General features: G+C 41.3%; 1 protein-coding gene across 1 annotated transcript in view; it reads left to right on the top strand.

Annotated features, from left to right (window-relative positions):
* The window catches only part of LOC126334782 (uncharacterized), a 90,912-nt gene that overhangs the window by 13,113 nt on the left and 63,475 nt on the right, over positions 1–14,324 (top strand). Inside the window, exon 2 of the mRNA XM_049997384.1 lies at positions 5,856–5,919. Coding sequence (XP_049853341.1) covers positions 5,856–5,919 — 64 coding nt within the window. The remainder of the gene's footprint in view (positions 1–5,855; positions 5,920–14,324) is intronic.

The raw sequence follows: 14,324 nt of genomic DNA, 5'->3' as shown, positions 1-14,324 counted from the left end.
GGTTAGTTAGGTTTAAGTAGTTCTAAGTTCTAGGGGACTGATGACCTCAGACGTTGTGTTTCATAGTGTTCAGAGCCATTTGAACCATTTTATTTTTGCATGTATAATTGCAATTTCTTCATTCGCCTTCTACGTTCACCGCTACCTGTACCTCCAGTTCATATCAGATTTTCCATGATGTTGAAGCATCTCCCCTGTCCTTTCGGGCTTTTGCTGACCTGTGTTCCTTATTGTGGAAGATGGGTAGTTCAAATTTCCATCAATAAAGTCTCATGTATATTTTCTGTGGTCTCCCAAGATCGGTTAAGGCGAATATCGGGATGTTTCACTTCTATCGCCACTGCCGATTTTCTTCACTGTTTATTCCCAATGTGACCATTTGCTCAGTCTCTGATGATCTTGACGTAAACCCTAACAATCTGTCATTACTTTTTTGGTTACTGTTTTGCCCCCTATGTTGAAGGGAACTTCTTCATGTCTTATTAAGTACCGTTAATTTTCAGCTCCTTCTCTAACGCTATCTCTCGAACTATTTCATTCTCTTCTTTTCCGATTTTCCCACAGCATATCATTGCGTTCTGTACAACGCTGTGCTCCATATGAAAATTCCTATGCATTTATTTCTGACACGTAGGAGCAAGTTTTATTTATTTGGGGAGAAATATTGACTTTTCTTTGATAGTCTGTATCTTATGTGATCCTTGTTTCATCCGTATCTCACCGTCCCCAGTTCTAATATTAAGCTAGTCGCTAGACTAATTTTTTGTAGGCCTCAAAACTTACGTTTTCATTTGTTCGCGCTTTACTTTCACGCTCAGTAGACCGTGAATTCCTGTCAATAGCTCATTTAACTAGCGATGTCACTAGAGAAACACATTATTGATATCCCTTCGCCGTGAACGTCAGTCACACTGTTAAAGCTTTTTTACGTTTGCATTCATTTCGTTCCCTAAACATTATTGCGTTTCCTGCTTTCGCCCAGCTGAATTGTTTCTTATTTTACCACTCTTTTCTCTCTTGATCTTTGGTATATATAAACTTCTCTGTTCAACACTGGTAAGTACTCTTGTTATCGATATTCATTTCGGAATCAATCGTACTAGTTATTCTGATATTTACCATCGAAATATCTACATGGCTAGGGTACACTGGACACACTATTCCAGAACACATTGTACCACTTTCTTATACTTTAATTCTTCCTCGTAAACTTTAACCTATTCGTAATCAATTCTATGTTGTTATCAGAGTCTACATCTGTTACTGAACATCGTATCTCTAAATCTCTGTGTTACCATGACGAAATGAAGCAGGAGTAATCCTGTGTCTCCTGGTCTCTTCGAATTATGCTTCCTCTTTAGTGACTATCATTACCTGGCATTTACTGTAGAAATTGAGAAGTCGAACACGTATCTTTCGTATCCTGCTCTAGTGAGTCGTTCCCTCCTCACTGATAGATTTTCGTCTCCTTGACATACTGTTACCTGCTAAAGTCCATCACACACCATTCCGTCTTGTCCTTTGCTTGTCAATAACGGATATTATGTCACAACTATAGTTGCTGGCGATGGTTTGGTTTCAGTAGGAAAAGTGTAATTATATATCCAGACTTACTCTTTGGCCTTCCTTCGTATTAATAGTCTCACCCTATTGCCATCAACACATTTTCTGTTACTGCTCATATTATCTTGTATTCTCCTGATCAGTGATTATCTTCTCGCCATATTACTTCACTGTCCGCTACTACGTCTGGATACAGTCTCTGCATTTCAGGGTTCGTATATTGTATTTCCCTATCACAATCAGTCTTACGGTGTTCCACGCTCCGGCTCGTTAGACTTTCATTGGTTATCTTTCTTTTTCTCATGGTCATCAAATCCTAGAAAGTCCTCTCCTGAAGATCCGAATGGCGAACTAATCCGTAGTCTTTTTAAGACGGAGTATCTTCATAAAATTTTTATATCTATATCCCATATTTTCTGTGGCTACATGAACCATGGACCATGCCGTTGGTGGAGAGGCTTGCGTGCCTCAGCGATACAGATAGCTGTACCGTATGTGCAACCGCAACGGAGGCGTATCTGTTGAGAGACCAGACAAATGTGTGGTTCCTGAAGAGGGGCAGCAGCCTTTTCAGTAGTTACGGGGGCAACAGTCTGGATGATTGACTGATCTGGCCTTGTAACAATAACCAAAACGGCCTTGCTATGCTGGTACTGCGAACGGCTGAAAGCAAGGGGAAACTACGGCCGTAATTTTTCCCGAGGGCATGCAGCTTTACTGTATTATTAAATGATGATGGCGTCCTCTTGGGTAAAATATTCCGGAGGTAAAATAGTCCCCCATTCGGATCTCCGTCCGGGGACTGCTCAAGAGGATGTCGTTATCAGCAGAAATAAAACTGGCGTTCTACGGATCGGAGCGTGGAATGTCAGATCCCTTAATCGGGCACGTAGGTTAGAAAATTTAAAAAGGGAAATGGATAGGTTAAAGTTAGATATAGTGGGAGTTAGTGAAGTTCGGCGGCAGGAGGAACAAGACTTTTGGTCAGGTGACTACAGGGTTATAAACACAAAATCAAATAGGGATAATGCAGGAGTAGGTTTTATAATGAATAGGAAAATAGGAATGCGGGTAACCTACTACAAACAGCATAGTGAACGCATTATTGTGGCCAAGATAGATACGAATCCCACACGTACTACAGTAGTACAAGTTTATATGCCAACTAGCGCTGCAGATGACGAAGAAATTGAAGAAATATATGATCAAATAAAAGAAATTATTCAGATAGTGAAGAGAGATGAAAACTGAATAGTCATGGGTGACTGGAATTCGGTAGTAGGAAAAGGGAGAGAAGGAAACTTAGTAGGTGAATATGGACTGGGGCAAAGAAATGAAAGAGGAAGCCGCCTGGTAGAATTTTGAACATAGCACAACTTAATCATAGGTAACACTTGGTTCAAGAATCATAAAAGAAGACTGTATACCTGGAAGATGCCTGGGGATACTAAAAGGTATCAGATAGATTATATAATGGTAAGACAGAGATTTAGGAACCAGGTTTTAAGTTGTAACACATTTCCAGGGGCAGATGTGGACTCTGATCACAATCTATTGGTTATGAACTATAGATTAAAACTGAAGAAAGTGCAAAGAGGTGGGAATTTAAGGAGATGGGACCTGGATAAACTGACTAAACCTGAGATTGTACAGAGTTTCAGGGAGAGCATAAGGGAACTATTGACAGGAATGGGAGCGAGAAATGCAGTAGTAGAAGAATGGGTAGCTTTGAGGGATGAAGTAGTGAAGGCAGCTGAGGATCAAGTAGGTAAAAAGACGTGAGCTAGTAGAAATCCTTGGGTAACAGAAGAAATATTGAATTTAATTGATGAAAGGAGAAAATATAAAAATGCAATAAATGAAGCAGGCAAAAAGGAATACAAACGTCTCAAAAATGAGATCGACAGAAAGTGCTAAATGGCTAAGCAGGGATGGCTAGAGGACAAATGTAAGGATGGAGAGGCTTATCTCATTAGGGGTAAGATAGATACTGCCTACAGGAAAATTAGAGAGACCTTTGGATATAAGACAACCACTTGTATGGACACAAAGAGCTCAGATAGAAACCGAGTTCTAAGCAAAGAAGGGAAAGCAGAGAGGTGGAAGGAGTATATAGAGGGTCTATATAAGGGCGATGTACTTGAGGACAATATTCTGGATATGGAAGAGGATGTAGATGAAGATGAAATGGGAGATACGATACTGCGTGTAAAGTCTGACAGAGCACTGAAAGACCTGAGTCGAAACAAGGCCCCCGGAGTAGACAACATTCCATTGGAACTACTGACGGCCTTGGGAGAGCCACTCCTGACAAAACTCTACCATCTGGTGAGCAAGATGTATGAGACAGGCGTAATACCCTCATACTTCAAGAAGAAATAATAACTCCAATCCCAAAGAAAGCAGGTGTTAACAGATGTGATAATTACCGAACTATCAGTTTAATAAGTCACAGCTGCAAAATACTAACGCGAATTCTTTGCAGAGGAATGGAAAAACTAGTAGAAGCCGACCTAGGGGACGATCAGTTTGGATTCCGTAGAAATGTTGAAACACGTGAGGCAATACTGACCCTATGACTTATCTTAGAAGCTAGATTAAGCAAGGGAAAACCTACGTTTCTAGCATTTGTAGACTTAGAGAAAGCTTTTGACAATGTTGACTGGAATAATCTCTTTCAAATTCTGAAGGCGGCAGGGGTAAAATACAGGGAGCGAAAGGCTATTTACAATTTTTACATAAACCAGATGGCAGTTATAAGAGTCGAGGGACATGAAAGGTGGGACAGTGATGGGAAGGGAGTGAGACAGCGTTGTAGCGTCTTCCCGATGCTATTCTATCTGTATATTGAGCAAGCAGTGAAGGGAACGAAAGAAAAATTCGGAGTAAGTGTTAAAATCCATGGAGAAGAAATAAAACTTTGAGGTTCGCCGATGACATTGTAATCCTCTCAGAGACGGCAAAGGACCTGGAAGAGCACTTGAATGGAATGGACAGTGTCTTGAAAGGAGGGTATAAGATGAACATCAACAAAAGCAAAACGAGGATAATGGAATGTAGTCGAATTAAGTCATGTGATGCTGCGGAAATTAGATTAGGAAATGAGACAATTAAAGTAGTAAAGGAGTTTTTCTGTTTGGGGAGCAAAATAACTGATGTTGGTCGAAGAAGAGAGGATATAAAATGTAGACTGTCAATGGCAAGGAAATCGTTTCTGAAGAAGAGAAATTTGTTAACATCGAGTATTCATTTAAGTGTTAGGAAGTCGTTTCTGGAAGTATTAGCACGGAGTGTAGCCATGTATGGAAGTGAAACATGGACGATAAATAGTTTAGACACGAAGAGAATAGAAGCTTTCGAAATGTGGTGCTACAGAATAATGCTGAAGATTACATGGGTAGATCACATAACTAATGAGGAAGTATTGAATAGGATTGGGGAGAAGAGAAGTTTGTGGCACAACTTGACAAGAAGAAGGGATCGGTTGATAGGACATGTTCTGAGGCATCACGGGATCACCAATTTAGTATTGGAGGGCAGCGTGGAGGGTAAAAATCCTAGAGGGAGACCAAGAGATGACTACACTAAGCAGATTCAGAAGGATGTGGGTTGCAGTGGGTACTGGGAGATGAAGAAGCTTGCACAGGATAGAGTAGCATGGAGAGCTGCATCAAACCAGTCTCAGGACTGAAGACCACAACAACAACAACACATTTAAAGTCTTTAATACAGTGATTTCTATTAGTTTACGCAACCTTTTCGTCCGTTAATCAAAGATGATTCCTTCATCTTTAGAGCCGGTTTCCCAACTGAAGAGCAAGAAGCTACACAAAAGCTCTATCCAGTCATCCGCCTTCATTGGAAAGGCAGTTGGTACAATTAGTGTGACTCGTTATACCGGAGGTATTACCCCAACATTACCGTGATTTTTATCCAGTATGGAAGCAGTGGCTAGAAAGCAACCTGTGATCTACGACCTTTCGGTTAATACTTTCAGGGCTGCCCTTAGAACATTATGATATATTCATTACAAACTGACAAATTCAAGGAATGGCGACGAATTGTATGCTACTGTGCACTCCAGTGGGAACCGCTTTATAATATTCGAAAACTATTTCCACCTCAAATTATCTTTCTCACAGTCCTTATATTTGCTTAAGGAACTACCACCAAAGACAACCCTTACGTGTAGTCATCTCACAACTTGTACTGATGTACATTACTCGTAAATTATTACCAATGGAATAGCACCTGATGAGATGCACATTCCTTGAATATCTTTATTGTTTCAGGCAGCTTTCACGTTCACGAAAGAAATGGTGAGCACATGTCAAGAGAAGTCGGAGATATCACAAGGTAAGAATATGTTATTTCAAGTAGTGTTATTAAAGGCTAACCTATGTGAATAAAGCGATACTTCAATTAAGTCCAAAACACAAACTAAAAGATAAAAGACTCTGCCGCGCGCTCTCTCTTTCTCTGTGTCTGTCTGTCTCTCTCTCATTCTATCTCTCTCTCTCTCTCTCTCTCTCTCTCTCACACACACACACACACACACACACACACACAAACACACACACACAGACGACAGATGAGAGAGGGCGACGGAGACGGAGAAAGGAAGAAAGAGGGAGTGGGAGAGGGAGAGAGAGGAAGGGTGGGAGGGCAAGTAACAGATACTGAAGTAGACAGAGAAAAAAAGCAGGACATACGAAGCGTGGCTGTAAAATAACGGGACTATTGATTAAAATATTTTATTTCAACAATATTCATATTTAGTTATTGTCATTCTACATATAGTGCACTGCTCTATCCCTACAAATTTCCCATTTACGGGAACAGTGTTGAATGTATTCCTCTGTGAGCTGCTTGAAGACGCGAGCCGTTTTTCTTGAAATACTTCAACAGACTGAAATCTTGTTCCTCTTAATGCAGATTTGATCTTGGGGTGCTAGGTCAGGCGAATGTGGAGTGTGGTCTAACAGTCACTACCTGGAAAACAGTTAGTCAACACAGTCACTATTTCTCTTCAATTAGAGGAGATGAAAACATCTTCAGTCTAACATTTTTACTTATTCTTCACCGTAAAAAAAAGGCTACTCAGTCCATATTAACCGGAAAATGTTTAAAAACAGGATGAAACCTGGCAGCCCAAGCACGTTCAAACCCTGTCGCGCTTACATGGGAGCTGAAATCGATTGCGGAATTGGAAGCGGATTCCCAGAATCGATTTTGAAGTGTTTACATGACCAACCAGAAGCGGAATGGGACACCGGTTTATGAAATCCGGTTTTCGGTGGCCCTAAGGAAACGCGGTGACTGGGAAGCTGTACTTCACTTCAAACGTCTTAAAAGGCAATGCATTGTGAGCCGATGCTTATCTTGATGCGGAAACCATGACTTGTTCTTCCACGATACGGATTATTTGTTTTTTTATATATATTTTCTCACAGAGTTGACCAAGAGCCTCATGGTAGTAATGTTTATTAATAGTTTGACCTTGAGGAACCCAATGAAGAGGGATAATTCCATGAGTAACGAAAAAAACCATTATCATCGCTTTGAACCTTGATTTGCTCATTCGTGCTTTTTTCGCTCTCGGTGAGTGGAGAAACAAGATTCGTCACATGTTATCACTCTCTCCTAAAATTTAGGATCATTTTCAGTAATACTGAGAGTGTCTGTACAAACATTTGGACGATCTTCTTTTTGTACGAACATGGGAATTTTTGGCGTTAGTTTCGCACACACTTTTATCATCTTAAATAGGTTAGGTAAAATTTTCCTCGCATTCTTTGTCAATTCCAGCAATTTCAGCAATCGGTCCAATACTGAACCGGTGGTCATATCGAATCACATTACCAACTTTTCTGATTTTTCATCGGTTTTTGAATTTTGAAGAGCTTCCTGGGCATGAGTCCTCTTCAACGTCTTCTCGGCCATCTTGGAAACGTTTGAACCACACGAAGACTCGCGCACGTCATAAACACTCTTCGCCACCACGTGAAAATTCATGACAATTCGTTGCTCTATTGTTACATTTTCATTATCCTGACAAAATAAATTAGCAGCTCTTACAGAAACAAAACGCCATGCTACAATGATTTCTCTACAGAAACCAGAGATGCCGCAGTCAAGCAGGCTTCACGTTTCACAGATATCGGGCGTTCATCTTTGGCACTTGCGTGCTTTGTGACGGCATCAGCCCCTTTATTTTACAGCCACATCTGAGTACATTTATACCACGTGTGCAACTCCTGACTGACGCCAATTACCTTTTAGACAGTTACTTCTTTCCTTGGTGATCATAGTCATGACCAACATTGCTACGTGTTATGTGCTAGCTAATAAAAAAAAAGTCCAGACTTTTACTTGAAATTGAAAATAACAAGCTTTACTGTCGGTTAGTGATTTCATTTCCGTGGTTGCACTGAGAGCATTCAGGTAGTTTCTTTTTTCACTCGCTCTTATGTGAAGACAGTCCAGTTTATTCTTCTTTCTTGAATAGACTAAGAATATTTTTGTAACCATCAAACTCAAAAGGGGTATTGTCGGAAACTTTCATCGGCGATCCAATATACTAGGCAGTTACATGTGTATTATATGTTAACTGTATTTACATACGTAAATCTCACACGCAAATCTACTGATTTTGCACAATGAATACGTTTCGCACGACTGATGAGTTTCCCAAAACTATTGTCGTATATGATTTTAATGCATATAAAAACACCATGTTGTATATATGGCAGTCGAATGAAAACAAAACAGAGGGAATGACGCTAAGTAAACGGTATGTCATTAAAAAAGTAAATGCTGTAACTGTTAATACATTTATCACTGTGTGAGACAAGACCATCAGTGCTTTCGTGGAAAAATGTTTTCGATTGGCTATAGAACCATTATTGTATCCAGGCGTGCACTCCTTCATCCGAAGAAAATCGACGGCAACCATTATCTTTCTTCAGGACCCCAAACATATGGAATTCACTTGCGGCAAGATCGAAGCCATGTGTTGTTCACATCGTATCGACCACGCTGCTGAAGTTTCCCTGGGAGTCCTTACACGTCTTACATAACTCCCAATCTCTCCTCACGTGATTTCCTTGTTGTTGGAGCCCTTAAGAAAGACAAAGGTTTCCGTCGATTTGTTTCGGGTACAATCGTGGGAACAATCTGGGTTCCGTAGGCAACCGCATACATTTCTCCTCGAAAGCACTGACGGTCTTGTCTCACAGTGGGGTAAATGTATTAACTGTTATGGCGACAACTTTTGAAATAACAAACAGTTAACTCATATTTTTACCGTCTGTCTCATTTTCATCTCACTCCCTCTTATATATTAATCTATTTCTGAAACTATTAATGGATGCAGCGAGAAGGTTTTTTCCCATCATCAGTGTACACAGACAATACCTTAGCACATCTTGACAACAACGGGATCTATTTGACAGTGGAAAACTAGTCAGTCTACGATGCGCAAAACATGTACGTGACCCACACAAAAAGTCACTTTTCGTTTCCTACTACGACGCTTCCTTGCTCCGTTTCATAATAATCCATTTACTATCTGTAGATCGAAATTTTGTTTCTCGAGTCACATAAAATGGAATATCATTTACGCAAAGCAATAGAGGCAGTAGACCTATGATCTAACTTTGCGTGATGTAGATTTTAATTTCACTCTACGCAGATGATGTGCTGTTGTAACTGTATGTATCTTTCTTCGTAAATATTGTCTAAAGGACGTATGTGCTGAACTATGTATCAACTAGAAATATAATTACTCTAATAGAATATAATTACTGAGCCAGTCAAATGCTTTTACTTGCAGTAGATCCCAAGTGATAGTACTTCATTACTTACGTGCTCAGTAAATGTGTCTCAGTAGAGAGGTCCTTTCGAAATGTAAATAGTGACTGGAAAGTATCTCATAATTACACCGGTAAGTGCAAACCCCTGAGTATGTTATCCTCTCAACAAGTTATGAAAATTACAATACTGAGACTGATATGTACAGTGTGGCGTCTTTGGAGTCGCCTTTCTTACGCCGATGTCTAATTACCAAAGATTTTAATTTATCTGTAACGCATTAAAAACGTAATTATAGAATCGCCACGTTGCAGCGCCGAATAATAACTATCAGTAACCATGTGAGAACACTTTCTTTTCAGAGCCGTTATGATTTTCCTAATTTTGCTGGGAGATGTAAGAGACATTGTTGACTAAATTTTGTTTGCGTCTCTTCATCAATGTTAAGTCTTCTTTGCGTATGAACTTTTATCACCTACATTTCCGAATTAGTCATTAAAATGTTTGTAACAGAGGATTTGCCTTTAATAATGTTCCCTGTCTATTCAAGAGAACTAACATCATCTATAGCTTTCTCCCTTCTTTATTTGATCATCTGAGCTGTCAGTTTCAGGTAATATGAGCTTACTCCTGAATATTTCTACATCCTTTATTAATATGTTATAAAACTGTTAATAACACAAAGTAGTTTCAGGTCGTTGCAGGTAATATCTCGGGACAAAAAATTATTCTCCATCCAAGGGTACCTACCGGCCGCCCTGTCGTGCTTCGTGCTCCGCCAGTGACTCGTTGGATGCGGTATGGATGGGCGTGGGATCAGCAAGCCGTGTCAAAAACAGTTCACACATTCAGTTACCGTAGAACAAACTGCCTGAGCTGTTCATTATTGTCGCTAATTATTCACAGATTGTGAGCCAAACCTGTGAACTATTACGCCACTTTTTTACTCTGATACTCTATTCGAAACTGTCTTTATTTTCACGCAATTTAGACCGTATATATAATTGAATGTTAATTGTATTGCTGACTGATGTCTGTAATCTACGGGGGATAATCGGAAAGTAAGGAACGATCGGTCGCGAAATGGAAACCACAGTAAAATCCGATGAAGCTTTGTACAGCCGGCCGGTGTGGCCGAGCGGTTCTGGGCGCTTCTTTCCGGAACCGCGCGACTGCTACGGTCACAGGAGCGAATCCTGCCTCGGGCATGGATGTGTGTGGTGTCCTTAGGTTAGTTAGGTTTAAGTTCTAGGGGACTGATAACCTTAGATGTTAAGTCCCATAGTGCTTAGAGCCAAGCTTCGTACAAATGTGTTGGACAGTGTAGCTAATATGCCAGTAGATAGCGTCATGACTCTCTGCACAATTCTGAGCGCACAGTGAGAGCATAAAGACGCCAAGAAAACAATGCCATTCTGTAGGTTTCACAGAAGTACTGCCACTTCGTGGCTCGACTTCCTAGGCGTAACGGATGAAGGGCTAATTTTCTCTTTATTTCCACATGAGAAGGTCATTGGGACTAGTTTCTTTGGCCCTCGTAAGTTGTTGGTTAGTCCATTAATTTTTTTAAATGTTACACACTGTTCCAGTTGACTTCAAATTTCTGTCACAAGACGTATCATTACTTTCTCTCCTTTTTTTGTCTATCTACATATATAACTCTGTTATGTCATTGGCGTTCCTCGATGTCTGCGTGGGGAACCCTGATGACATGCCAACTCTCAGAGGCGACAGATCCCGTATAATTAAGGTATCTCGAAGTGGGCCACAGTGCTTCGAGGCGAGATGTTTTGGTGCGGATTCTAAAATTACTTCCTTGATAGTTTTTATTTGCAGTTCTTGATCCTTACCCATATAAATGTTCCAAGGATTAACCATAGGTATCGGTTTTGTCCCCCCATGATCCATGGACCTTGCCTTTGGTGGGGAAACTTGCGTGCCTCAGCGATACAGATAGTCGTACCGTGGGTGCAACCACAACGGAAGGGTATCTGTTGAGAGGCCAGACAAACGTATGGTTCGTGAAGAGGGGCAGCAGCCTTTTCAGTAGTTGCGGGGGCAACAGTCTGGGTGATTGACTGATCTGGCCTTGTAACACTAACCAAAACGGCCTTGATGTGCTGGTACTGCGAACGGCTGAAAGCAAGGGAAAACTACAGCTGTAATTTTTCCCGAGGGCATGCAGCTTTACTGTATGGTTAAATGATGATGGCGTCCTCTTGGGTAAAATATTCCGGAGGTAAAATAGTCCCGCGTTCGGATCTCCGGGCGGGGACTACTGAAGAGGATGTCGTTATCAGGAGAAAGAACCTGGCGTTCTACGGATCGGAGCGTGGAATGTCAGATCCCTTAATCGGGCAGGTAGGTTAGAAAATTCCAAAAGGGTAATGAATAGGTTAAAGTTAGATATAGTAAGAATTAGTGAAGTTCGGTGACAGCAGGAACAAGACTTCCGGCCAGGTGAATACAGGGTGACAAATACAAAATCAAATAGGGGTAATGCAGGACTAGTTTTAAGAATGAATAGGAAAATAGGAATGCGGGTAAGCTACTACAAACAGCATAGTGTGGTATATTGTGGCCAAGATAGATACGAAGCCCACGCCTACCACAGTAGTACAAGTTTAAATGCCAACTACCTCCTCAGTTAACGAAGAGATTGATGAAATGTTTGATGAGATAAAAGAAATTATTCAGATAGTGAAGGGGGACGAAAATTTAATAGTCATGGGTGACAGGAACTCGATAGTAGGAAAAGGAAGAGAAGGAAACGTAATAGGTGAAAATGGAATGGGGGTAAGGAATGAAAAAGGAAGCCTCCTGGTAGAGTTTTGCACAGAGCATAACGTAATCATAGCTATCACTTGGTTCAAGAACCATGAAAGAAAGCTGTATACATGGAATAAGCCTATATATACCGGAGGGTCTCAGATAGATTAGATAATGGTAAGACAGAAATTCATTAACCAGGTTTTAAATTGTAAGACTCTGACCACAATCTGTAGGTTATGAACTGTAGATTAAAACCGAAGAAACTGCAAAATGGTAGGAAATTAAGAAGATGGGACCTGGGTAAACTGAATAAACCAGAGGTTGTACAGATTTTCAGGGAGAGCATAATGGAACAATTGACAAGAGTGGGGAAAGAAATACAGTAGAAGAAGAATGGGTAGCTTTGAGACATGAAATAGTGAAGGTAGCAGAGGATCAAGTAGGCAGAAAGACGAGGGCTAATATAAATCCTTGAGTAACAGAAGAGATATTGAGTTTAATTGATGAAAGGAGAAAATACAAAAGTGCAGTAAATGAAGCAGGCAAAAAGGAATACAATCGTCTCAAAAATGAGATCGACAGAAAGTGCAAAATGGCTAAGTAGGGATGGCTGGAGGACAAATGTAAGGATGTAGAGGTGCATATCACTAGATAGGTACTGCCGACAGGAAAATTAAAGAGACCTATGCAGAAAAGAAAACCATTTGCATGAATAGCAAGAGCTTAGATGGAAACCCAGTTCTAAGCAAAGAAGGGAGATCTGAAAGGTGGAGGGAGTATATAGAGGGCGATGTTTTTGAGGACAATATTATAGAAATGGACGACAATGTAGATGCAGATGAAATAGGAAGCAGGACATATTCCGAGGCATCAAGGGATCAACAATTTAGTTCAAATGGTTCAAATGGCTCTGAGCACTATGGGACGTAACTACTGTGGTCATCAGTCCCCTAGAACTTAGAATTACTTAAACCTAACTAACCTAAGGACATCACACACATCCATGCCCGAGGCAGGATTCGAACCAGCGACCGTAGCAGATGCGCGGTTCCGGACTGCGAGCAATTTAGTATTGGAGGGCAACGTGGCGGGTAAAAATCGTATAGGAAGGCCAAGAGATGAAGACACTAAACAGATTCAGAAGGATGTATGTTGCAGTAGGTACTGGGAGATGAAGAAGCTTACACAGGATAGAGCAGCTTGGAGAGTTGCATCAAACTAGTCTCTGGACTGAAGACCAGAGCAACATTGGGTTTGTAGGGTTTGCGGCGGTTCGAGATTGCTGTTACAGGTTATCCCCCAGGAGGAGCATCCGTATCAGATTGACGGTAGGAGTGTTGTTCGGCAAATGCTTTGTTTTGTCTTCACGTTCAGATATGGACACGACTGTGTATGTTTGGTGAAACAGTTGCATAGTGCTGTAGTGTTTTCCCTGAACATGGTCCCTGAAGAGGAGATTCCGGTCCACTATCACTCCCAGTCATTTCACCTGATGTGTCGAACGAAGTGCCATGTTGTGCAGTGTGAAACGGTCTCTAAGTTATGGCCGACGGCGAGTAAACACAATGGCCTGCGTTATCTCCGCATTCAGGGTAATGCGATTCGCTGCTGTCCTAGTTGAATAAGTATAAGCTGACTTGTAGGCGCCTTATCGCTGCATCGCTCTGGCAGCTGCTAAGGATCGCTGTATCTTCTGCAAACTGCACAAGGGCGTCTTGTGGAAGCAATAGCAAAAAATGGCTCTGAGCACTATGGGACTAAACAGCTGAGGTCATCAGTCCCCTAGAACCTACAACTACTTAAACCTTACTAACCTAAGGACATCACACACAAACATGCCCGAGGCAGGATTAGACCCTGCGTCCGTAGCGGTCGCGCAGTTCCAGACTGAAGCGCCTAGAACCGTACGGCCACCGCGGCCGGCGGGAACAATAGCAGGTTATTCACGAACGACAGAACGGAGCCCTGAGGGATGCCCTCCGGCTGCTGATGAATGCTGGACCACTGACCATCAGTTCGGACAAAGCAGCGCCTATCCTGAAGATAACCGTCAATAACCTTCGGGCAGTAGTCTGGTTTGGTGGGGACGTCATGCAATTTGGGGAACGGCTTATTTTTCCATACTCTAACATATGCTTTTCCAACATCGAAAAAGGATAGTTCTCACGGTTCTTATT

The sequence above is a fragment of the Schistocerca gregaria genome, chromosome 2 (assembly GCF_023897955.1).
Source record: "Schistocerca gregaria isolate iqSchGreg1 chromosome 2, iqSchGreg1.2, whole genome shotgun sequence".
NCBI classification, from domain to species: domain Eukaryota; kingdom Metazoa; phylum Arthropoda; class Insecta; order Orthoptera; family Acrididae; genus Schistocerca; species Schistocerca gregaria.
This window is presented reverse-complemented; position numbering and strand designations above follow the sequence as displayed.